Raw genomic sequence first — 26,498 nt, 5'->3', positions numbered from 1 at the left:
TGTTACTCTGGTCCAGCTCTCTGCAGGTCCTTCACTAGGTCCCTGTGTGGTTCTGGGATCTTTACTCACCGTTCTGGTGATCATTTTTACCCCTGGGGTGAGATCTTGGATCCACAGATGGAGGGAGATTATCAGTGTCTTGTATGTCTTCCATTTTCTAATAATTGCTCCCACAGTTGATTTCTTCACTCCAAGCTGCTTCCTATTGCAGATTCAGTCTTCACAGCTGGTGCAGGTCTACAGGTTTCTACTGCCTTCTATAGCTCTTTGGTCTTGGCCAGAAATCTTGCTTGTTTGTTATTGACCAAATACTTATTTTCCACCATAATTTACAAATTAATTATTTAAAAATCCTACAATGTGATTTCCTGGATTTTTTTTTTTTTTCAAATTTTGTCTCTCATAGTTAAACGGAACCTGTGATGAAAATTACAGAACTCTCTCACCTTTCCAAGTAGGAGAAACTGGACAATCAGTGACTGGCTAAATACTTTTTTGTCCCACTGTGTGTGTGTGCACGCACGCACGCACGCGCACGCGCACACGCACGCGCACACACACACACACACACACACACACACACACACACACACACACACACACACACACACACACACACACACACACACACACACACACACACACACACACACACACACACACACACACACACACACACACACACACACACACACACGAAAAGGCTTATTTTAGCAGTTTTCCTGAGGAGCATGTGCATCCTCAGTTTTAAGTCGCAGTAAAAGGTGCAGGAACGACATCTCCCATTTCTTCAGTCCTGAATCCGTCTTCACCTGAATTACAGTTGTTTATCACATTTCTGTGCAACAAGACGAGGCGTTAGGACCAAAGCTGCGGTGGTCATGTGCTCATCTCTAGCCACTAAAGGCCCGTGCCTGGCAGTCTGGCACACGTGCTTGCCATGTTGCTGGTTTGAATAGTGGTTCTTCAACGCTCCTGCAGGAGTGCCTGGATGAAGCCAGCCCGATGGGTTGGTCAGTCTACGGTTCTGGGGGTACACCCATGTCTTCACCTGCACGTTTCTTCTTCCCAATAAGGTTTCTTATGGCGCTTTTCCACTATAGTACCTACTCAGCCCCATTCAACCCGCCTTGCCCTCGTTTCTTTTCAACACCCAGATCAGAAGTAGGAGGTTGGAGAAGCTGCTGTGACGTATTTGATTGTGTATCTAAAGGAAGAAGACAACAACACTAAAGATGTAGAACCTGGAGGAGATGATAGATGTGCTGCTGGGTCTGTGACTTGTGTTTGATATCAAGTTAAAAAATTACAGTGAAAGAAACTTCAAGCGGCAACGCTTTTTGTTTTGTTAGTTTGTCTCTGTGCTGCTGAAAAGTCAGCTGGAGCCGTGAGCAGCTATGAAGAGACAGAGCTCCTGGTAGATCTGCTCGTTCCTTATCTCCGTCTAGATCTTTTTAATTCTCTCCTCAGCACCAGGTTTATGAACATCTGCACCTCAGAGTTGGATCATGAAACACTTTTGCTGGCGTTGCTGGTTGAATAAAATGAACAAGAATCCGTCAGAGTCTCTTTCTCTGATTTCCTCCTCCTGACTCAGACGTCTGACTCCAACCCCCCGACCAATCAGTGGCCTGTAGTGTGATGATGTCAGATACAGCCCACTCAGCAGCTTAGAACCTCGGCAGAATAGATACAGAAAAAGTATCTACTCTGCACGCCTCCACCCGCCTCCACCCCTAGTGGAGGAGCGCAAAACCCAGTGGAGTCAGGCTGAGTAGGTGCTGGTGGAAAAGCGCCATTAGTCCCCCAACCTGCTGCTCATCAAACTGGCTCATCAGCTTCAAGACCCCTAAGCGGGTTCTCCCGACGTCACTCACCACCTCAACACAGCGGGTAGAAATACAAACCTTTTTACACTTTAATAATCCATGAGGTAAAGAAAGATGATTATAAACCATTTTTAACAAAGTAAAAATGTCAAGGTCAAAACCCTCAGCACTATTCAACAACTCCCCAGCAAAAGTCAACATGGCATCTAGACAGAGGTCCTGGGGGGGGGTCAGTCCAGTGAAATGATGTCTGATGTGCCGCTGTCGGCGGCGCCTCCCCCGCCCGCGATGACCCGGCTCTCGTGGAGGGAGCCGGCGGCGTGGGAGCCGGTGTCGTAGTGACTGGAGGACGAGGAGGACGAGGAGGAAACCAAGGTGGTGCTTGTTCCTGCTGCAGCAGAGTCCTGCATGCTGCTGCTCAGGCCGTCCAGGAACATGTGAGGCCGGTAATGCTGCGCAGAAGAAAACACAATCACTCATCAAGCTGGGAGGAGCTGTCCTGAGCTGAAACATTAACCTGGGAGGAGCTGTCCGGTACTGAAACATTAACCTGAGAGGAGCTGTCCGGTACTGAAACATTAACCTGGGAGGAGCTGTCCGGTGCTGAAACATGAACCTGAGAGGAGCTGAAACATTAACCTGAGAGGAGCTGTCCGGTGCTGAAACATGAACCTGAGAGGAGCTGAAACATTAACCTGAGAGGAGCTGTCCGGTGCTGAAACATGAACCTGAGAGGAGCTGTCCGGTGCTGAAACATGAACCTGAGAGGAGCTGAAACATTAACCTGAGAGGAGCTGAAACATTAACCTGGGAGGAGCTGAAACATTAACCTGGGAGGAGCTGTCCAGAGCTGAAACATTAACCTGAGCTGAAACATTAACCTGAGAGGAGCTGAAACATGAACCTGAGAGGAGCTGAAACATTAACCTGAGAGGAGCTGAAACATCAACCTGGGAGGAGCTGAAACATTAACCTGAGAGGAGCTGAAACATTAACCTGAGAGGAGCTGAAACATTAACCTGGGAGGAGCTGAAACATTAACCTGGGAGGAGCTGTCCGGTGCTGAAACACATTAACCTGAGAGGAGCTGAAACATTAACCTGAGAGGAGCTGAAACATTAACCTGAGAGGAGCTGAAACATTAACCTGAGAGGAGCTGTCCAGAGCTGAAACATTAACCTGAGCTGAAACATTAACCTGAGAGGAGCTGTCCGGTGCTGAAACATGAACCTGAGAGGAGCTGAAACATGAACCTGAGAGGAGCTGAAACATGAACCTGAGAGGAGCTGAAACATTAACCTGAGAGGAGCTGAAACATTAACCTGAGAGGAGCTGAAACATTAACCTGAGAGGAGCTGAAACATTAACCTGAGAGGAGCTGTCCGGAGCTGAAACATTAACCTGAGAGGAGCTGAAACATTAACCTGAGAGGAGCTGTCCGGAGCTGAAACATTAACCTGAGAGGAGCTGAAACATTAACCTGAGAGGAGCTGTCCGGAGCTGAAACATTAACCTGAGAGGAGCTGAAACATTAACCCTAGAGGAGCTGTCCGGTGCTGAAACATTAACCCTAGAGGAGCTGTCCGGTGCTGAAACATTAACCTGAGAGGAGCTGTCCGGTGCTGAAACATTAACCCTAGAGGAGCTGTCCGGTGCTGAAACATTAACCTGAGAGGAGCTGTCCGGTGCTGAAACATTAACCTGAGAGGAGCTGAAACATTAACCTGAGAGGAGCTGTCCGGAGCTGAAACATTAACCTGGGAGGAGCTGAAACATTAACCTGAGAGGAGCTGAAACATTAACCTGAGAGGAGCTATCCGGAGCTGAAACATTAACCTGAGAGGAGCTGAAACATTAACCTGAGAGGAGCTGAAACACATTAACCTGAGAGGAGCTGAAACACATTAACCTGAGAGGAGCTGAAACATTAACCTGAGAGGAGCTGTCCGGTGCTGAAACATTAACCTGAGAGGAGCTGTCCGGTGCTGAAACAATAACCTGAGAGGAGCTGAAACACATTAACCTGAGAGGAGCTGAAACACATTAACCTGAGAGGAGCTGTCCGGTGCTGAAACATTAACCTGGGAGGAGCTGAAACATGAACCTGAGAGGAGCTGAAACACATTAACCTGGGAGGAGCTGTCCGGTGCTGAAACACTGCTGGGCACTTTTACTTTGTAATGTAGGTCAGTGGTCCCCAACCTTTTCTGCACCGCGGACCGGTTTAATGTCTGACAATATTTTCACGGCCCAATCTAAAGGTGTAGCTGATAAAAACTAAAGAAAATGACAAGATCGGCATTAAAAACTGTGGGATTTTCTCTATAATAATAATAATAATAATAAAACATAATTTTCAAAAAAATAAAATAGAAATTGTAGATTACCTTTAATATGAGTATTTCTATAAATGTGTTTTTATGTCTGTTTTCTCATTAACGTTATTCAAAGCCAGGCTTTTATTTTAATTGTTATATATTAAGCTTTTATTTTGAAGGCGTCTCGCCGAGACATCGTCAACAGCCGGCGCTTCGGACTTTAACGGTAAAAGTTTAACGGCAGTAGAAAGTTTGTCTGAAAGACTAAACTAGTGTTGGGAATGCTAAAGTGGAGCCTAACTGACACAAAGAGCTCCTGATGATAAGGATTTGTTTTCTTTGATAATGTTATGCCGTATTTATGTCCAGCTTGAGTTTGGTTGCCATGGTTACTCATGTATTGTGGTTAACGGTAGCCGACCGAGCAGCTGTGTCGGTCTGTATTTGAGTTCAATCAAACTTATATGAATGTAGTAACACTAACTATTTTATTTTATTCCTTTATAGCTCTTACGGTGTGTTCACAATGTATTTACATCCAAGGATGTAAATACATTGTGAACCATCAGTTTGAGAGTCAACCATCATCAGTCGGGGCTACAGAAATTATTTTTTCTTTCTGTGTGGCCCGGTACCAAATGACCCACGGCCCGGTACCGGGCCGTGGCCCGGGGGTTGGGGACCACTGATGTAGGGAACTGTCGCTTAACTCAATTATAAGGTGTAAATGAGACGTTTCCGCTGTAAAACCCCCTCATCCCAGACACTTAACACCCCGGTCCAGCAGAGCAGACCTGCGCCCTCCGTACACAGATCTCTGAACGTAAGAGCTGTGACATGTTGTCAAATCCACAGGTAGAAACTCTACATGCAAAAAACTATAAGAATAAACACATGCCAGCAACTTTATTAGGTTCAATAGTTGTAAGTGATGAAGTGGCCGGTGAGTGAGTATTGAACTAGCACGGTGACAGCCCGCCTCTTAGATTACCAGTATTGGTTAGTTTACATTTAGCTGCAACGAGACGTTTACAGTTTGGAAAAACAAACTTTTGTTCCCGTCTCAGAGTAAAGCTGTCAGTCAGTCAGGAACCGTTGTGCCCCTGTGGAAGCTGATCATGCAGCCTAAAACAGTGGTGCACTGCAGCATCTTACCTGAGGATCAGCTTGGATTAACGAGAACAGATCCAAACCTGCAGGGAAGAGAGCGACAACCAATCAGCAGCAGCGGGAGACGGGGATCAGGCCGACGGCGGCTGCACTGCCACTCACTCTGCATGTCTGCGGGGATGGAGGCCAGGCTGGACGGGTGGAAGGGGACTGCATAGTCGGCCAGGGTGGAGGTCAGGTACGACTGCTCCAGGGAGCTGGACACGCGCACCGCCGGCTGGTAGGCCAGCACCCTGGAAGGAAGAGAGATACTCACAGTCCAGAGGACAGAATCCCCACCCTGGAGGGGTGACATTACTGGTTGGTTGTCTGTTACTCATTGTGACATCCATTAATTATACACGTTACCTGCTGTTGCTGCAGAACTGGTTTTAGTTACAAGCGCTACTAGTTACTTCAGTCTTATTCAGGAGTTGCGGTAACCCAGGGGGTTAAAATGTGTTTATTTGGACTTATTACAGACTTTTTTCTGTATTTAAACGACACACAGGACTGCTTTTGCTTATGTGAAAGACGTGCAGCTGCTCACCCCTTGGCATGAATGTCCTCGCTGTTGGAAATGTAAACGCACTGTTTCTTCAGCGGGGGGTCCACTTCCTTCTCGTCCTCGGAGGAGGAGGAACTCTCCAGGGTCAGGTCAATGACGTCCATCTTCTTGGTGGAGCTGGGCTCTGCAGACGGGAGCGGCACCGGCAGCTGCCGTACGGGAGCCAGGGCTGAAAGACACAGTTAGGGAATCAACCAGAGCTGGAAGAGGACCAGCGTCGTGTCATTGTGATACTGGGAAGGATCACCAGTCTGACAGCATCTATTCACACCACGCATGTGTCTGAACATGCTGCTCTAGCATGAGTAGCAACCTTTATTTTGTTTACAATTATTATACAAGGCTTCAAATTGTAGAGATCAGCCCCGCCCCACTGCGAACCGAGTAACTGGATTTGAACAGGAGAAAATTAAAAATGATTATCTAAAAAAATACAATAAGTTCAGTAGGACAGATTGTGACTGGTGTGTATTCCACTGCTCTTCTGAGCCGCTGCATCCTGACTCTGTAGCGTCTTTCTCTCCTAAAGCCGTGGTGCAGGTGGGTTTTTTCTAGAGAAGAACATAGTTATGGGTCGTTGTTGTCGCTCTTTTTTCTTCTGGGTAAAAAGATTCTTATAAACCGACATGCCACCATGGATTTTATTTGAGAACTGTAGCGGGGAGACTGTTTAGCCAATCAGAATGCAGAACACGATGCAAATCCGTGAAGCAGCGAGACGTGAAAGGTGAACTGCGTTATAGCCAGGGATTACCGCACGCACGCACGCACGCACGCACGCACGCACGCACGCAGGCGGTACCAGCAGGATGTGTACTTACGCTCCACCTTCAACGTGACGGACTGAGACGTCACATTAACGGCCTCCTTCTTAGGCCTCATGGGACACCAGGTGCCGTCCTCCTGGAACTTGATCTCATCCACGTCTGAGCAGTCGTTCAGGATCTCCAGGAACAAGCTGAGCACAGAGACAAACTATTCCCTCAATCATGTGCAATGACCATGCATTCACTTTCTTTTTATCCCCTCTTTCTGAAAAACGAATAAACTGAGCAGAAAGCAGGTCTAAGGGGGTGAATATACTTGCTGTTCAGAACGCGTACGCATCATGGTCGCCTCGCGTGTCCTGGTCTGATCGGGACCAGAATCACCGACCCGGACCAGTTTGTCCTGGCTTATTAGTTGTTGGTGTAAAGATGCATTTAGAAATGTCTAGTTAATGATTATTTAAGTTACTTCTGTCAAGTTTCAAGTTATTTCAGTGACCATGGAGAGTTCTTCCTTCCTTTAATGTGGGTACCAACAAATGTGTCCACATTAGGAATGGGTGATATTTTACCGTTCACGATAAACCGTCAAAAAAATTCCCCACGGTAAGAATTTGTATCTCACGGTAAAAACGATAAATTCCCGTTGATGACGTTTTTGTGTAACAAACATGGCGGAAGGCAGATCTGAGAGCGAGGAGCTCGTTGTTAAACGAGACTCCAGCTCCGTTATCTGGAACTGGTTTGGATTTAAAAAGACGAGGAGAAAACATCATCTATTATATGCAGAGTCTGCAAAAAGACAGTGAGTGCAAAGGATGGCTTTTATTTATTTGTCCTGTTTCTTTATTTATCAGGTTGTATTTTTTTCTACTTTGTGATTTTATGAGCTAAGAAAACTTGAAGGACAAGGTACTTTTGCTGTTTGCTCTGTTATCCAGCTGTTTAAGCCATACAGTTTGAATAAATGTTGAATCTGTTCTTACATTTCAAACTTGTTTCATTCCAGTTTTGCAGTACAGGTGGACTAATTTAATTGGTTTTTATTAATTCAATGTAATTGGTGTAGTTTAGTAGTATTTAGTATCTTTTAGAGCAGTGATTTGGGGGCTCCAAAGAAGAATGTGGTGATAGATTTATAGTTAAAAAGGTGGAGTTGAATTGGTATTTTTTCTATCGTCATTTTTATCGTTATCGGGATAAATGCCAGAAATGATCGTGATACATTTTTTAGTCCATACCGCCCATGTGCGTGAAACACATCCAACCTCTAACAGTCCAACCATCCCGTCCACAGCAAAGACTGCTCATTCCTCCTCTTAAAGAACTACAGAGACGTCATGCCTGCCAGCCCGTAGCCGGACAGGCCCGGTGAGTCCACTCACCCGTCGATGATCAGGTCCTCGTACGCCGCCCTCTTGTCACACACGGGGCAGATCCAGGTGGGCTTCTTTTCGTTCATCTGCAGGTAGAGGGCAGCGTCGAAGCACTGCAGGTGGGAGCAGGTGACGGCCCTGCAGGGCACCGTCAGACGCATCTTACCCAGCTGGAAGACAAGTACTGGCCTGGTCAGCCCAACGCAGACACGGGTGCACTCATAGTACAGATTATTATTATTATTATTATTATTATTATTATTATTATTATTATTATTATTATCATCATCATCATCATAGATGCTGCCGTGCTCGGTCAGGGTTCTGACCGCCCCAGCCCTGACCCCACCAGGGCTATTACATGACTATTATAGCGTCTATTACAAGGTGCTAGGTGTTTCCAGAGACCCAGAACACGACTCAGCACTGGTCTGATTGGGTCACTGGCTCTGCTAAGCTCAGCCTATTAAAGGAGCAAATTCAAATTCAACTGCAAACGCAACTCAGATCTGCTTTGACGCCATCAAAAGCAAAAACTGCAAACGTGCAGAGTTATAGATGAGGGCTAGTGGATATGAATCTACCTCTTCAGAGCGAGGGATTTCAGATGCTGACTAGCCGACCGAGGGCCAGAAACATTTCCCAGAATTTGCAGACTAAATAAAAAAAAAACAACAATGCGGACATTTCTTATTGTTTAGTGAATAAAATAAAATCAATATTTTGAGTTAGTTTCTGCATAAAAATGCATTTTGATTACATTTCTAGCGAGAAATAAATATTTTACTTTCATAATATTCACTCAGTGAATGTACATAATCACGCGTTTGCCTGTTGTATCTTCAGATCTCGCCAGAATAAAGGCTGATTTATGGTTCTGCGTTACACCAACGCAGAGCCTGCGGCGTAGGTTGCGCGTTGTTGCGTACCCCCGATTTAACGCGGAACCATAAATCAGCTCCCGGGCCGGCGGCTCTTCTCATCCCCGAAAACATCGGAGTAAATTTCTTAACAGGCGTTATTTGGATAAACTGAGCCCAGGTTGGGGATCTTAACGGTTACTTTTACGCCTGAAAAAATATTAAAACTTAATAAAGTGGCATGTTAACAGCGCTACAGCTGAAATTAAAACAGCTTTTAGCTCTGGGCTTCCTGATATGGTGTGACGTTTGTGCAAACGTAACTACACAGTCGCTTACGTACCCGAACGTAAACCACGCAGTGACGTAGCAAGTGGTGTCCCAATCCCTAGGGAAGATTACAAGGGCCCTACGCCTGTGGCTTCATTTTTAGGGCTAGTGGTAGAAAGTAGGGGGGGATTGGCCCTTAGTCTTCCTGAATTCACCCCACGCTTGCAATTCCACCTTAAAAAGGTGCTCCGTGAACACAGCGGCGCTCACACAGCGGCGCTCACACAGCGGCGCTCACACAGCGGCGCTCACACAGCGGCGCTCACACAGCGGCGCTCACACACATGCATCACACGGACAGAGGTTTACACACCGGGCACATGAGCGACACTCGGAGGCTGGTGGTGGCGATCTCACTGTCTGGGTCCGCGGTCAGCTTCTCCTTTACTGGAACACAGACGGAAGAACAAACGCGCAGAATGAAGGACAACCAGCCAACGAGAGACGAGCAAACTTCATTTGGGATTCTGCATGTTCATTCGGACAACTACCGTATTGGCCCGGATGTAAAACTGTGTTTTTTGCATTGAAATGAGACTGAAAAAGTGGGGGTCGTCTTACATTCGGGGTCTAGACGTTACCAGTCACAACGGTAGATGGCACCAGATATCTTTAAAGCCAATGCTGAACTTAACCCTTGTGCTGTCTTTGGGTCAAACTGACCCAATTCTTCTATCCTTCTTTCCTCTTGCCATGCTCTCTCCTTCCTTCTTCCTTTCCTCTTTTCCTACTTTTTTACCCTCCTTTACTCCTTTTTTTCCCTACCTCCCTTTCGTCATTCGTTCCTTTATAATGGGGCGGCAGTAGCTCAGGTGGTAGAGCGGGTCGTCCAATGATCCGAAGGTCGGCGGATGAATCCCGCTCTGTCCCAGTTTGCGTTGTAGTAATAATAATAATAATAATAATAATAATAATGACTTGGATTTATATAGCGCCCTTCTAGGCACCCAGAGCGCTTTACAGAGATCATTATTCATTCATACACATTCTCTCCAGTGGTGGTAAACTACATCTGTAGCCACAGCTGCCCTGGGGCAGACTGACAGAAGCGTGGCTGCCATATCGCGCCAAACGGCCCCTCCGACCACCACCAACATTCACACACATTCATACACATTCACACGGGGCAAGGTGGGTAAGGTGTCTTGCCCAATTCAATTCAATTCAATTCAATTTTATTTATATAGCGTCTAATACAACAGAGTTGTCTCTAGACGCTTTACAGAGACCCATACCCAGAACATGACCCCCGAGCAGTTATTACAAGGACACTACGACAGCAAACTGGGACAGAGCGGGATTCGAACCTTCCGATCATTGGACGACCCGCTCTACCACCTGAGCTACTGCCGGTGTCCTTGCTAGTGTCCTTGGGCAAGACACCTTACCCACCTTGCCCCGTGTGAATGTGTATGAATGTGTATGAATGTTGGTGGTGGTCGGAGGGGCCGTTTGGCGCTGAATGGCAGCCACACTTCTGTCAGTCTGCCCCAGGACAGCTGTGGCTACAAATGTAGCTACCACCACCAGTGAGGATGTGTATGAATGAATAATGATTTCTGTAAAGCGCTCTGGGTGCCTGAAGGGCGCTATATAAATCCAAGTCATTATTATCATTATTACCTTCTTTGCTTTTCCTTCCTTCTTTCCTTATTTTCTCCATTCCTTCCTTCTTCCCTCCCTTCTTTCTTTCCTTTTCCCCCTTCCTTCCATCTTTTCTCCCTTCCTTACTCCCTTTCCTACTTCCTTCCTTCTTTCCTCCTTTCTTTCTTACTTCCTTCTTTCCTTCCTTCCATCTTTTCTCCCTTCCTTCATTCCTTCTTTTCTCCCTTCCCCCTCCCTTGACCCAAAGACAGCACAAGGGTTAACTCCCCAGGTCAAAGCCAACCCCTGTCACGAAGAATAAAAATAAAAATAGCGGTAGCACAAAGAAAAAAATAGCGGTAAGAAATAAAAGAGAAGAAAATAAGAGAAGAGATAACAAAAAATGGAGAAACGTAGCGACAATCTTGAGAAAAGTGGGTCGGAGATCGGCAGGTTAACCGGCAGCTGAGGAGAAGTTATGAAGCAAACTTCAAGATGATGATTTACATGTGGCAAAAAAAAAAAAACATGCTTTTTCTCTTGAATATATTGTTATAATCATTTGTTTCAGATGTAGTGTAATTATTTTCTGTATAAAAATTGAATTTGGGGTTCAAAAAGTCTTTTTTCAAACTTGAGTCTTGAAAAGGAGGTGGTCGTCTTATCTTTGGGCCAATACGGTGTCACATTCCTGAGCCAGTGTTAATGAAGTGCAGCTGTGTGTGGAGTGGTCGGTTACTGAGAGCTCTGGAGTGGTCCGGGTTCCTGATGCCCTTCATCCTCAGTCTCTGCAGCAACAGTGGTGACGTCAGCTGCCTTACCAGGTATACAGACAGAGAATAGGTCTAAAAGACAATCAGCAGCCTCATCAGATCACTGCTACTGTCATCACAGCCCGACACACCCGGAAACCGCACACAGGAACGCTGCTGCTCACCTTGGCGATTTCAGGGGCCCAAGTGATGGAGATCTGGTTTGGTACGGCGGAGGAGAGCCTGACGAGCGAGGTGATGTTCAGAGGTCTCCCCGGCCTTTTCTGTTCCACGCCGTTTTTTGGTGGCGGTGCGAAACCCTGCAGGGATAAAAACACTGGAGTGTTGCTGATACAGCACTGGAGCTGCACTGGTGGGAGCTGGTGCAGCAGGAAGAGGAGCACTCACAGGCAGAGGAAACAGTTTCCCGTTGACCTTTATACAAAGACTGTTGGGGTAGTTGTCCTCCTGAGGACAGCTGGTCTCCGACAGGCAGAACCTGAACACAAGAGAGCAAGAACAAACTCAAGAGATCCTCGTGCGCGTCATGTATGCTGCTGATTCCACCTTAAAAATAACGGTCTTTGGAAAAACACAGGGAAAGACCTCGTCTGTTCACGTCAACATTTCTGCAGAATGGGGTCAAAATCGAGGCGGAAATACTTTCACCAGAGAGGAACCCTTAAATCTCAGACAGACGGTAGAAAGTACCGGGATAGCCAGATTTACAAGAAGTTGCACGAAGCAGCATTTGTTTTTAATTTGGATACAGGAAGAAGAAGCAGAAATGACGGTAATTGCGTCATCACGTTCTCCGCGCGTCGCTGGTTTGATCCAGATATCCCCAACGATTAATCACCATGTAAACTGAATATTCCCAATGTTTCAGTAACCGGAATATTAGCAATAACCCGAATTTTGACTGCATGTAAACGTAGTAAATGTGGGCGATGCGGGCACTCCCCGGGACGTATGCCAGGATCCTGTTTTGAGCTGAAACCATCCACGCAACGCCACCCGACTCACTGTGCCCTCCTCCACCCGTCAGGGCACAGAGTTCCACCCCTTTTCTGATTTTGGCCAATTAATAGCATAGTTAACCTGGTTAACCCCTGGGCCCCTGGTACGGGGGGGGCAAAGGCCTCATAAGAACATGAGCCTGAGACCAGCAGTGGGAAGGGTTTGAAAGAAATGTGAAAGTATGGTCTCACCTCAGTTGAATTTGAACCATATAGTCCCTCCTTCCACCCGGTAGAAAGTCCCTGTAAAAACACAACACACACAAACACTCTTTAATGGGCAAACGTGCAGCGCGGGACAGGTACTTCACAAGACCACCCACCTGGATATGCATACTTCTCGAACTTGCTGTGGCGTCAGGGCAAAGATAAAATGCTTTTCCTGGTGGTATCTCTGTGCAGTGTTTGCTCCTGAAAAGACAAAGATGGCTGTTACAAAGGGATTCACTTTTATAAGCCCGGTACCAGTGTTGCCAACTCCTCAGTAAGGAAAGTAGCTATTGGCTGTCCCAAAAGTCGCTAGAAGTCGCTAAATGACGTCATCGCCTAATTTGCATAATTGGCAATTTGCATATAACTGTGATGGACGCTGTAGGAGAGGAATAACGTCGTGGGAGAGACAAAAGTGAGTAAAAAACAACCTAAATATGTTTAGAACTACAAATGTGATTTTAATGCTTTGTCTAGATCCACATTACACACATCAGTTTTGTCCTGTATTGTTAAATGTTATAACAGCAAATTTAATCAAAAGATTGTTATGTAGGGTGAATTGCTAGCTCTACAACCAACCCTCCTCCTTTATCCGGGCTTGGGACCGGCAAAGTGACCCAAAAGAAAAAAGAAACGTTTACATTTACATCCCGCTCTGCAAGCCAGCGGCAGCTTTGCGCAAGTGCATTTCATTTGCAGTCTGGACGCGGAGTGGTGAGGGTCTCCTCTCTGCTCTGCTCTGCCCACCAGATAAGTCTCCAATAACACCAGAAAAAGTCGCTAGATTTGTCGCTAGTCGCTTTTTTGAAAAAAAAGTCGCTATAGGGGTCTGAAAAGTCGCTAAATCTAGCGACAAAGTCGCTAAGTTGGCAACATTGCCCGGTACCGGGTTTGCCTTTAGCCAAAAGAAAGCCATATAAGATGCCCTATCAGTCGGTCTTCCACATTTTATAATGAATGTAAGCTACGTTGGGCCTTGCTGGGGTTTTTTCTAAGGAGTAAAAATGTGTATATAACACTTGGAAAAGAGTCACCAAGTGCTTCACAGGATATCATGGATAAAAGTCATCTGAATAAAACTGGACAGCATATAGAGGAAGAAGGCCTAGAACAGTCCCCAGAGGTATCCCACAAGCCTCACACTAGAGGACTCTGAATTGCTGATAACATCTCAAAAAGATCTGTTCATTAAATAAGAATATAACTATTTAAAAGCCGTGCATGATACCCTTAAAGGTCATTTAATTTAAAAATACTTTATTAATCCCCAAAGGGACATGAACTATTGTCCGTGCCCAAGGCAGCAGTTAAAACTGCCGTGATCAAGGGGGTATTCCTGACTCGGAGGTTGGCTTTTGGACCAGACTGAACAACAACACCATCAACAACTTTTCTCACATACTTTGGCAGAAAGTCTTGTAACGTCACGTTAGAGGAAGAGAAGAATGGCAGGCGTTACAGATTTACATCATCAAAGGTAAGCTGAAGACTACAAACCCAGACTGGAAGGCTTGATGAGGACGTCCAGTACGTCGTAGAAGGGCAGGGCCTTCATCTGCACGTCGGGGTGCACCGGAGGGAGGAGGGGGGCGGCCTGCTGCAGGTTCATGCTACTGTCAGGGTGGGACCACCAAGCCGGCTCATCAATCCAGGGGCTGAGAGACGCGTCACAGGGCAGACTCCTGCACACAGAGGCATCGCGTCAGGCATCGCGTCAGGCATCGCGTCAGGCACAGATGTGCAGCGCTGCAGGAGGCCGGAGACCCCGCGCTGGGGGCCGGGAGACCCCGCGCTGGGGGCCGGAGTCCCCGCGCTGGGGGCCGGGGTCCCCGCGCTGGGGGCCGGAGACCCCGCGCTGGGGGCCGGGGTCCCCGCGCTGGGGGCCGGGGTCCCCGCGCTGGGGGCCGGGGTCCCCGCGCTGGGGGCCGGAGACCCCGCGCTGGGGGCCGGAGTCCCCGCGCTGGGGGCCGGAGACCCCGCGCTGGGGGCCGGAGTCCCCGCGCTGGGGGCCGGAGACCCCGCGCTGGGGGCCGGAGACCCCGCGCTGGGGGCCGGAGCCCCCGCGCTCGGGGCCAGAGACCCCGCGCTGGGGGCCGGAGACCCCGCGCTGGGGGCTGCACCCAAGTCAAGCTGGGATCATCACGTAGGCTGGCTTTTTTAATGACGTGGTATCATCAGAATTCGGTCTCTACTGGACAACCTGAATTACAACATAATGGACTGCGTTTCCATGCATCAATAACTCTTTTAAAACCCGAATATTGGCAATAACCCGAATTTGCACGGCCATGTAAACACCAATAACCCATTTGAATAACTGGAATTTGCTCATATTCAGGTTTTTAAAAACCCCAATATGAGCCCTGGGTTACTCCTTTTAAAACCTGAATATTGGGTCATGTTAGGGCTGCACGATTCTGGACAAAATGAGAATCACGATTTTTTTGCTTAGAATTGAGATCACGATTCTCTCATGATTTTTTTCCAATATAAAATTTATTGCACTTATTACTTTAACTTTGCAACAGCTGAACAAAAATATAATAACAATAAACATCTCTTGTCTTCTTTACACAAACCTTTGAATAATTTAAACAATAATAACAATTTTGAACAATATTTGTTCCTCCCTGAGTTGAACACCCTTTCAGAAAGGGGACTTGTAACAGATCCTGTAGTTCTGAGGCAACAAATTATTCCTCTGGCTGCTTTTTGCTGTAACAGCTGACATTGAACATAAAAACAATAAACATCTCTCTTGTCTTAAATAATTTTAACAATAACAATTTTAACAATATTTATGTGCAATATGTGTCAGGTGATGAGAAAATTAGATGTTTCTCCAAATGTAATCCACAATCATTAACAAAATATAACAAACATGATAGTTGACCATGACAGGACTACAACAACCTAGAACATAGGCCTAGTCCTTTTTTTATGCAGCCATCTTTAAAAAAAAAAAAAAAAAAAAAAAAAAATTTTTTTTTTTTTTTTTTTTAAAATCGTCGTCATTTGGAAATGAGATCGCGTTCAAGCATGAATCGAGATCGCGATTTTTTAACGATTAATCGTGCAGCCCTAGGTCATGTATAACCTAACGGAATATCCCCATCAAACAGAACAGGAATTTGTTTTCTGCACATGCTCTGTTCACAAGGAATCCTGGTCTTTTGAGTCCAGGAAGTTCTTATAAACACGGAGAAACCAAGACCAGGAGGAGACTAATCACTTCATAAATGTAATGAAAGATATGAACATTTCTGCATTTGTAGACGGTAGAAAGTACCGGGATAGAAGATTTACAAGAAGGTGAGAGAAAAGTTGTGTGAAGCAGCATGTGTTTTGAATTTGGATACAGGAAGAAGAAGCAGAAATGACGGTAATTACGTCATGATGTTCTCCGTGCGTCGCTGGTTTGATCCAGATATCCTGAATGATTAATTACCATGTAAACGGAATATTCTGAATGTTTCAGTAACCGGAATATTAGCAATAACCCCAATTTTGACTGCATGTAAACGTAGTCATGGACTGTATTGAACTTAACTTTTGAGATAAGTTTTGTTTGGAATGGCTGCTAAAGAAATAATACTGGCAGGCGAGTTCAGCAACCGGCCATGCTTCTGTTATGGAAGCAGAATGTGTCTGAAGGACCCCCCCCCCCCCCCCCCCCCCCGGACGAGGGTTGGTCTGGCTGAGTAGAGAAGGGGAGGCTTCCCCAGACACTAACACACCACTGACCAGCAGAGATGCAACACTGATTACATTTACATGCAGTCAAATTGGGGTTAAGGTCAATATTCCGGTTACTGAAACATTGGGAATAATGTGTTTCCATGCGTGAACAAACAGCGTTATCCCTGTATACATTGTAATTAATCATTTGGGATATCTGGATCAAACCAGCGACGCACGGAGAACATCATGACGCAATTCCCGTCATTTCTGCTTCTTCTTCCTGTATCCAAAACAACAACAATAACATTAACAGCAGCACGGAGGATAATCAACAGCCCAGTAGAAGTCCCATTCTTTTGTGCTTTGGTGCTGGTACTGACCCACCAGGACTAACACTGTTCCTCGTCTCCTTCTTCATTAATGGAAGGCGAGAACGTGAAGAAATGTCAAATGGAGCCGGAGCTGTGCCGTCCATCTCCACGCTACCCGTTTCCACCAGAGACCCCGGACACTCTGGACGAAGGAGCAGTCAGGACCGGTGGGAACGGGTCGGAATGATGGAGTTCAGCGACGCAGACTGGCGGGAGAATTTCTGTGTCTTCCTGGACTCAAAAGACCAAGATTCCTTACTAAAAGAACATGAGCAGAAAACAAATTCCTGTTCCTTTTGATGGGGAAATCCCGTTAGGCGTTTACATGACCCAATATTCAGGTTAGAAAAGGAGTAACCCAAGGGTCATATTCGGGTTTTTAAAAACCGGAATATGAGCAAATTCTGGTTATTCAAAGGGGTTATTGGTGTTTACATGGCCGTGTAACCGGGTTATTGCTAATATTCCGGTTAGAAAAGGGTTATTGATGCATGGAAACGTAGTCATTGTGAAGGAGTGCTGATGAGGAGAGCATCTCTTCTGAAGAACACTCAACAGAAGGGATGCTGGGAGACATCCCTGATCTCCAGTTCTCCATCCTAAATGAGCCTGGGCTCAGAGAAGACCTGAGGTGGGAAACCACGTCCACATCTGGCCCCTCCTTGGTGTGAGAGCTCCAACCTGCATCTGTGGATGGCTCACTAGTGACACACACCCATTTCCATCACAGGACCCTCCGCCAGAGGGCTGGCGGGTCCGGGGCGCCCCATACGGATGTTTCACCTACACCTACAACTGACCACATGCATTGCTTCAGATTCTTGAATGATCTTATATTAAATACTCGAGATAATGAGATTTCTGAAATTGTTAGAGTGTTTTGGTGAGGAACATTATTCTGAGACTGTTAGACAATTTAAAATTAATGCCTTTTTGGGTAGATAGCTGAACATTTGCTCATTTCTTCTACAATAGCGCCCCTCATGGTGCCAACATCCTGCTACCCCCCCGGAAAACCAGATCTGCAGCCAGCTGTTGAGGGAGCACCTCCACATCTGCAGCTGTTGAGGGAGCACCTCCACATCTGCAGCTGTTGAGGGAGCACCTCCACATCTGGAACCAGCGGTTGAGGGAGCACCTCCACATCTGCAGCTGTTGAGGGAGCACCTCCACATCTGGAACCAGCGGTTGAGGGAGCACCTCCACATCTGGAACCAGCTGTTGAGGGAGCACCTCCACATCTGGAACCAGCTGTTGAGGGAGCACCTCCACATCTGCAGCTGTTGAGGGAGCACCTCCACATCTGCAGCTGTTGAGGGAGCACCTCCACATCTGCAGCTGTTGAGGGAGCACTTCCACATCTGGAACCAGCTGTTGAGGGAGCACCTCCACATCTGGAACCAGCTGTTGAGGGAGCACCTCCACATCTGCAGCTGTTGAGGGAGCACCTCCACACCTAGAACCAGCTGTTGAGGGAGAACCTCCACATCTGCAGCTGTTGAGGGAGCACCTCCACATCTGGAACCAGCTGTTGAGGGAGCACTTCCACATCTGGAACCAGCTGTTGAGGGAGCACCTCCACATCTGCAGCTGTTGAGGGAGCACTTCCACATCTGGAACCAGCTGTTGAGGGAGCACCTCCACATCTGGAACCAGCTGTTGAGGGAGCACCTCCACATCTGGAACCAGCTGTTGAGGGAGCACCTCCACATCTGGAACCAGCTGTTGAGGGAGCACCTCCACATCTGGAACCAGCTGTTGAGGGAGCACCTCCACATCTGGAACCAGCTGTGGAGGGAGCACCTCCACATCTGGAATCAGCTGTTAAGGGAGCACCTCCACACCTGCAGCTGTTGAGGGAGCACCTCCACATCTGGAACCAGCTGTTGAGGGAGCACCTCCACATCTGGAACCAGCTGTGGAGGGAGCACCTCCACATCTGGAATCAGCTGTTAAGGGAGCACCTCCACATCTGCAGCTGTTGAGGGAGCACCTCCACATCTGGAACCAGCTGTTGAGGGAGCACCTCCACAACTGGAACCAGCTGTTGAGGGAGCACCTCCACATCTGGAACCAGCTGTTGAGGGAGCACCTCCACATCTGGAACCAGCTGTTGAGGGAGCACCTCCACATCTGGAATCAGCTGTTAAGGGAGCACCTCCACACCTGCAGCTGTTGAGGGAGCACCTCCACATCTGCAGCTGTTGAGGGAGCACCTCCACATCCACACAGGAAACGGAACCATAAAGAACCTTGTGGGGGCGAGTCCCGAGCCAGAGGAGGACGGTTCAATTCAATTCAATTTTATTGATATAGCGTCTATTACAACAGAAGTTGTCTCTAGAATCTTTCCAGAGACCAGAGCATAAACCCCCGAGCAATTATTACATAAACAATGGCAGGTAAAAACTCCCCTAGTGGGAGAAAAGCCTTAGGGCAAACAGTGGCAAGAAAAACTCCCCTTTAGGAGGGAAGAAACCTGGACCAGGACCTGGATCATAAGGGGGTAGAAACCTGGACCAGGACCTGGATCATAAGGAGAAACCTGGACCAGGACCTGGATCATAAGGGGGGACCTCCTGCTGGAGACCAGACTGGGGGAGTCGGGGGTGAGGACGGTCGTCCACCCCCCTGAGCATCCTCTTCCCAGCTTCAGGGATTTATTTCCCTCTGGGAATTCAAGTTATTTCTGAATTTACTCGTGGCTGATTTAGTTTGGTACCAGTCCTCTCCCCGACCTGATCAGCGGTTCTTCCGGGTTCTCTTGGTACCAGTAAGGTTCCCACCAGTGTTACCTGTAAACACCCGTCCCCCCTCTCACAACAACAGCATGAATGACCGCGGGACTCCTGCAGACAAGCGCGGGGTCCAGCACGCATGCGCAGAGCCTGCTGCCCGGCCGCGGCGGCTCGGAGCGGTTCTGTGTGTCGGAACCGTTCAGACCACCCGACCGGGACGAGGCAGGGTCGGGGGGAGCAGCAGCATGTAACGGTTCCCGCCCCACGCACCTGTTCTCCTCCGCGTCGACGAGCAGACGTTAGCAGACAGACACGATCCCCCCCTGCTGTCTCTTTACCTGCGCCATCTTCTGCTTCCGGTCATGCCGCCCCGCGTGACCGCGTCTTCTTCGTGGCTTCCGCCAGCAGAGCCGCTGCTGCTGTTGGTGCTGCTGCTGCTGCTGCCCCCTGCTGGTTCCTGCTGGTCGCTGCAGGTCCCTGCTGGACCAGCAGGGGGCAGCAGAGCCGCTGCTGGTCGCTACGGCAGCTGCTGGTGCTGCTCCCTGCTGGTCGCTGCCATAGACATGTCTCCTTGTCACTACCTGATGTGAGTCCGCTACCCGATTTGAGTCACGCATGCGCAGTTGCGTCCAACATGTGCATTTCAGTGGAGAAGTAGTGTTGTCATTACCCGATTATTGATTAAAATGAGCGACTTTAATGTTTTCCATCATCTCCATGCCTACATGGAATCCGGAAGTTTCATCCTAGTTTGGGAAAAGCTGACAAATGGAAGATTACTCGTTCTATGAGTAATTACATCTTGAAAGGTAATTTGGCTATCATGCTTAGCTATGCTTGCTAAAAATAATATAAATATTTTTTGCCAAAAATAATATAAAGATTTTTTGCATCAATACCCTTATATAGCATAACATTCCCTGTTGTTGGACACAACTGCGCATGCGTGACTCAAATCGGGTAGCGACTCACATCAGGTAGTGACACTCCTCCTCCTTCCATGGAGCTTTTGCGTCAACGTCGCCGCCATATTGGATGTTCAAGACTGTGCTGTAAACTAATACAAGTAAATGGACTTATTTTCATAAAGCGCCTTTCTACAAAGAAATGTACGTTTTACATCTCATTTATTCATTCACACACGCACTAATATATTTGGGAAACAGTTAGACACCAAATATAATATATTTAATTTTCTCAGATGGCAAAAATAAGAACTTTATTGATCTCACATAGGAGTAATTCATGTTATATCAGCTATAGAGAACAAGGTAGTGCCGAAAAACAATATATATCCCCCCCCTCACAAAAATAAGAATGTTATTTGTTGTCTGAAAAATGGTTTAAATGTTATTTTATTGTCCGAATAATAATGGTTCAAATGTAATTTTATTGTCTGAAAAATGGTTCAAATATGTTATTTTGTAAATTGTTTTGTTGATGAGAAAATATGTTTCTCTTTTTTTCTTATTTTTGTGAGGGGGGATATATATTCTTTTTCGGCACTACCTTGTTCTCTATAGCTGATCGTCGTCGGCCTCCGTCAGTCGTTTATCGACTATGGATACTTGCCAGTGCACTTCCTTGACCGTTTGTGGCTGTGTAGGCCTATTCGTGAAGCACAGATCCGTCCACACAGATCACACTTGTATTCTTCACTTTGACTTGGAGCGTGACGGTGTTGGCGCTTTGACGCTTGTTTCTGTGCAAGTCTGGTGTCATCCGCTACCATAGCCTCTTTCACTGTGTCTCTCCATGCCTCACCATTTGCTGCCAGCCTCTGCCATTCACTGTGATTCGGTACTACAGTCAGATCCTTCTAATGCAGACATCTTTATACCGGAGATTTGGCCTACCCAGCCTCCACTTTCCGTTTTTCAGCTCACCAAAGAGTACATCCTTTGGGATACGGCCATCCGCCGTACGTGAGACATGTCCTAACCACCGTAGTCGCCGTTGCTTCAGTAACGCATTCATGCTTGGTAAGCCAGCACGTGAGAGTACCTCCGCGTTTGTTACGTGTTGCTGCCAGGTAATGCCGAGTATTCGTCGCAGGCTTCGCATGTAGAATGTAGCCAGTCTCCGTTCTTGGTGGGCGTATGTAGTCCAAGCCTCGCTGCCATAGAGCAGAGTGCTGATAACGCAGGCATTGAACACAGACAGTTTTGTTGCTGTAGTCAGCTTGCGGTTTTCCCAGACACGGGTCTTGAGACGTGCAATGGTCGATGAGGCTTTCCCAATGCGTTTGTTGATGTCAGTATCGAGTTTGAGATTGTCACTGATGGTGGATCCGAGGTATTGGAAGTCGTGAACAATCGATCGCGTTTCCATTTCCATGAGTATTGATGGTGGCTCCACTAGGTTTTGGCCAAGAACGTTGGTCTTCTTGATGCTGATTGTCAGGCCAAACTCATCACAGGCTGCCGAAAAGCGATCCATCAGTGCTTGTAGCCCTTGCTCTGAGTGGGAGACAACGGCAGCATCATCCGCAGCACCTCGCGTACTTTAGATGTGGCTTTCAGCCTGCTCAGGTTGAACAGGTTGCCATCAGATCGCGTTCTCATGTATATTCCTTCCGTTGAGTCGCCGAACGCATGCTTCAGAAGCATAGCAAAGAAGATTCCAAACAAAGTTGGTGCAAGGACGCAGCCCTGTTTTACGCCACTCCGCATAAGGAACGAGTCAGAGAGATCACCTTCGTACTGCACCATACCCCGCATATCTGCATGAAACGACTCTATTATGCTGAGAAGTTTCGGCGGGCAGCCGATGCGCTTCAATATCTTGAATAGTCCATTTCTGCTGACAAGGTCAAATGCCTTCGTAAGATCGATGAAGGCTACATATAGCGGCATGTTTTGTTCTCTGCATTTTTCCTGCATCTGTCGAAGTGAAAAAATCATGTCAGTCGTTGACCTTCCAGCGCGGAAACCACATTGAGACTCCGGGTACACCCGTTCCGCGAGTTTCTGTAGTCTTTTAAGCACGACACGCGCAAATGCTTTGCCAACCACACTGAGCAATGAAATTCCTCTGTTATTATTGCAATCACCTCTTTCACCCTTGTTTTTATACAGTGTTACTATGACTGCGTCGCGCATGTCTTGAGGTACTGTACCATCATACCAACAGCAGAGGAGGATTCTGTGTAGGGATGGTAGCAGGGATTCCTTGCAGTGCTTCAGTAGGTCAGGGGGTATTCCGTCTGCACCCGGAGCCTTTCCAGCTGTCATGTTGTCAATGGCTTTGCTGAGCTCTTCCAGCGAAGGTTCAGCGTCAAGTTCTGGCATTTCAGGTAGCAGGTCTATTGATTCCTGCGCTTCAGCTGATACTTGGTTTTCCGTAGCGTAGAGTTGCGTATAGTGTTCCACCCATCTGTCCAGCTGCAGTCGCTTGTCAGTGATGGTTTCCCCGTTCAAGGACTTCAGGGGTGCCGTCTTGTTTTCCGTAGGTCTTGTGGCTCTTTTAATGCCGTCATACATGGCTCTAGTGTTGCCCATCATCGCGGCTTGGTGAATACTCTCACTTAGCTCTGTCCAGAACTCATTAGCACACCTTGGTGATTCTTGCTGTACCATGCCTCTAGCCTCTCTCAGCATCTGCAGGTTCACCTGTGTAGGTGATCGTTTGAATTCGAGGAGTGCAGCTCGTTTGGCCTCAATGACAGGATATAGAATACCTGCCTTAGCGTCTATAGCTGATATAACATGAATGACTCCTATGTGGGATCAATAAAGTTCTTATTTTTGCCATCTGAGAAAATTAAATATATTATTTTTGGTGCCTAACTGTTTCCCAAGTATATTAGTGCGTGTGTGAATGAATAAATGAGATGTAAAACGTACATTTCTTTGTAGAAAGGCGCTTTATGAAAATAAGTCCATTTACTTGTATTAGTTTACAGCGCAGTCTTGAACATCCAATATGGCGGCGACGTTGACGTATCACAGCAGCTCCATGGGGCGGATACGTTTATATGTCTATGGTGCTGCCCCCTGCTGGTCCCTGCTGGTCCCTGCTGCCCCCTGCTGGTCCCTGCTGGTCCCTGCTGCCCCCTGCTGGTCCCTGCTGGTCCCTGCTGGTCCCTGCTGCCCCCTGCTGGTCCCTGCTGGTCCCTGCTGCCCCCTGCTGGTCCCTGCTGGTCCCTGCTGCCCCCTGCTGCCCCCTGCTGGTCCCTGCTGGTCCCTGCTGCCCCCTGCTGCCCCCTGCTGCCCCCTGCTGGTCCCTGCTGGTCCCTGCTGGTCCCTGCTGCCCCCTGCTGCCCCCTGCTGCCCCCTGCTGCTCCCTGCTGCCCCCTGCTGCCCCCTGCTGGTCCCTGCTGCCCCCTGCTGCCCCCTGCTGCCCCCTGCTGCCCCCTGCTGGTCCCTGCTGGTCCCTGCTGCCCCCTGCTGCCCCCTGCTGCCCCCTGCTGCCCCCTGCTGGTCCCTGCTGGTCCCTGCTGCCCCCTGCTGCCCCCTGCTGCTCCCTGCTGCCCCCTGCTGCCCCCTGCTGCCCCCTGCTGGTCCCTGCTGGTCCCTGCTGGTCCCTGCTGCCCCCTGCTGCCCCCTGCTGCCCCCTGCTGCTCCCTGCTGCCCCCTGCTGCCCCCTGCTGGTCCCTGCTGCCCCCTGCTGCCCCCTGCTGCCCCCTGCTGCCCCCTGCTGGTCCCTGCTGGTCCCTGCTGCCCCCTGCTGCCCCCTGCTGCCCCCTGCTGCCCCCTGCTGGTCCCTGCTGGTCCCTGCTGCCCCCTGCTGCCCCCTGCTGCTCCCTGCTGCCCCCTGCTGCTCCCTGCTGCTCCCTGCTGCTCCCTGCTGCTCCCTGCTGCTCCCTGCTGCCCCCTGCTGCTCCCTGCTGCTCCCTGCTGCCCCCTGCTGCTCCCTGCTGCTCCCTGCTGCTCCCTGCTGCTCCCTGCTGCTCCCTGCTGTATAAAGGGAAAGGAAGAAAATAAATAAATGAATATAAAAATAGATAAATAAAAAAAGAAAGAGGAAAAAATGAGTACTTAAATAATTAATAAGGAAGGAATCTCATATTGACAAGTACAAGGGTTCAGGATTCAGGACAGTTGGAATCCCATGGGGGAGGGGGCCCGACCCTGTCCCTGTCCCCGACTGTCCCCCCAGAAAGAAAGACATACTTCAATAAATATTCCATTAAAAACATCCATATGACAATGAAATAAATAGAATTAAATGATTTGGTCCAGTAGAATGAATATATGACCTGCTCCTGGGTGAGGCCACGGCCACGACCCCCCCACCTCCCCCAGACCCCAGGTGGAGGGGACTAACTCGGGGACTAACTCAGACCCCAGAACACCCACACCTCCCCCAGACCCCAGGTGGAGGGGACTAACTCAGACCCCCAGACCCCCCACCTCCCCCAGACCCCCCCACCTCCCCCAGACCCCCCCACCTCCCCCAGACCCCGGGTGGAGGGGACTAACTCAGACCCCCAGAACCCCCCAAAGCTGAAGCCCAGTGAAACTGGAAGAACTGAAAATAAGAACCAAGTTACAAGCTCATACATTCTATTTTGAAAACAGCAGGAATACCTCGATAGGAGCTGTCATATGCAAAGAAAGTGTTTTTTTTCTTTTCTTCTCCATTTCTGCTCTTGCTCAGCTCAGTCTGCCGACAAAAGAAGATGGAATAGCAGTCAGTGTGGGGTCAGTGAGCGTCTCCTGGTGCTGGACACGTCTCTGAGGTTGGACTGCTCCCTGGTTGGGATCCATCGGAGGCTGCAGCGCCGAGCAGGTCGTTCTTCATGCTTTCCTACAACATGTCCAGTAAAGACTTTTTAAAGCCACTCTTTTAGACTGTCATAACTTGCTGCCATATTTGCTTGTACAGTGCACTTTTAATTGCAGCTATATTCTTAGCTGTTTAATTTGCTGCTATACTTGTCTTGCACATTGCTCTTTTAAATGGATTTGTATTCTTTTTTCTTTTATCTCCCTTTTTTTTTTTTTCTCGCTCATTTTCTGGTTATTTTGCTGTTGTATTGATCCTCTGCTGTCCCTAGGAGAGATTGTTAATGTGTATTGTTGATTGTCTTATGTTTTATTGTTGTGGCCATGGTGGCAATGAAGTTTCCCCTTTGGGGATTATTAAAGTTGAATTCAATCCAATCCTAAATACTGCCAATGCAGCCGGCTGGTACGGCCCCAAAGTGATTCACCGAATTAGAAATGATGACAGTATATTGTTGTAGTATTATATGAACATAAATAATAAGAAAAAAGGTTCATTTAATTTACAAACTGGTGGAAAGTTGGAATTGTAGAGAGTCTCCAAAGATCTCCATGGGTGCATTGGTGTGTTGTGTTTGTACATCACGTGCACTGTTGGCTCGTGACAAGTGAACTGGCTCTAGGTACATTTTTACTTGAAATAAGTAGGAAAATCTGCCAGTGGGACAAGATTTATCTTCTTATTACAAGCAAAAAAATCTTGTTTCACTGGCAGATTTTTCTACTTATTTTAAGTGAAAATCTATTTGAAACAGGTGAAAATTGTTGTTTTTTCCAGTGATGAGTCTTGTTTTAAGTGTTTTTTACTAAAATGAAACATTTTAACTAGAAATAAGACAAATATTCTTGTTAAGATTTTGAGTTTTTGCAGTGATCCATGTTACTTATCCTGTGAAGGACAGAGTCATATTGATAAGTTCAGAAAAGTGTTTTTTATTGTTGTGTTTTGATGTATTTGATGTAAGCCCAGTGGATATTTAAAGCTTACAGAAGGCTGCATTTAACTGCTGCTATGTCATTCCTGCAGTATTTCTGCAGCTGTTTTGGTCACTGGTATTATTTGTAATATATTATATTATTTGTATTCAGCACAAATTATCTGTCCCCATATGATCAAATCCACCATCCCCCTGATGGTTTTTTTTTTTCATTATGCACTTCAAGAAAAAAGTCAACATTTCGTGAATAAAGTTGAAATGTTGGGGAAAAAAAGC

At 47.6% G+C, this 26,498-nt stretch overlaps 1 protein-coding gene across 2 annotated transcripts; it reads right to left on the bottom strand.

Moving 5' to 3' along the window:
* Window positions 1–1,894: 1,894 nt before the first annotated feature.
* Window positions 1,895–19,936, bottom strand: pias2 (protein inhibitor of activated STAT, 2). 2 transcript variants are annotated; one of them, XM_061730189.1, is made up of 14 exons: window positions 19,826–19,936; window positions 14,263–14,447; window positions 12,876–12,963; window positions 12,745–12,795; window positions 11,942–12,032; window positions 11,719–11,853; window positions 11,521–11,626; window positions 9,511–9,584; window positions 8,017–8,177; window positions 6,686–6,822; window positions 5,847–6,033; window positions 5,420–5,550; window positions 5,303–5,340; window positions 1,895–2,281 (listed from the first exon to the last, which is right to left on the bottom strand). In XM_061730189.1, exons 2-14 carry the CDS (start codon window positions 14,372–14,374, stop codon window positions 2,060–2,062), a joined length of 1,533 nt encoding a protein of 510 aa, XP_061586173.1. In that variant the 5' UTR covers window positions 14,375–14,447; window positions 19,826–19,936; the 3' UTR covers window positions 1,895–2,059. The 2 variants fall into 2 exon arrangements, with proteins under 2 accessions (XP_061586173.1, XP_061586172.1); XM_061730188.1 differs by having other exon boundaries at window positions 19,894–19,924.
* Window positions 19,937–26,498: the final 6,562 nt, after the last annotated feature.

Source organism: Cololabis saira, chromosome 9, assembly GCF_033807715.1.
Source record: "Cololabis saira isolate AMF1-May2022 chromosome 9, fColSai1.1, whole genome shotgun sequence".
Classification (NCBI taxonomy): domain Eukaryota; kingdom Metazoa; phylum Chordata; class Actinopteri; order Beloniformes; family Belonidae; genus Cololabis; species Cololabis saira.
Note: the sequence above shows the minus strand (reverse complement) of the source record. Positions and strands in the feature narration are given on the sequence as shown.

Coding starts and splice junctions, on each gene's coding strand:
- pias2 (XM_061730188.1), bottom strand. CDS start 19,919: ATGACCGGAAGCAGAAGATGGCGCAG. Junction 12,964..14,262: donor CATCAAGCCTTCCAGTCTGG/GTTTGTAGTCTT, acceptor TTGTCTTTTCAG/GAGCAAACACTGCACAGAGA. Junction 5,341..5,419: donor CATCCCCGCAGACATGCAGA/GTGAGTGGCAGT, acceptor TCTTCCCTGCAG/GTTTGGATCTGTTCTCGTTA.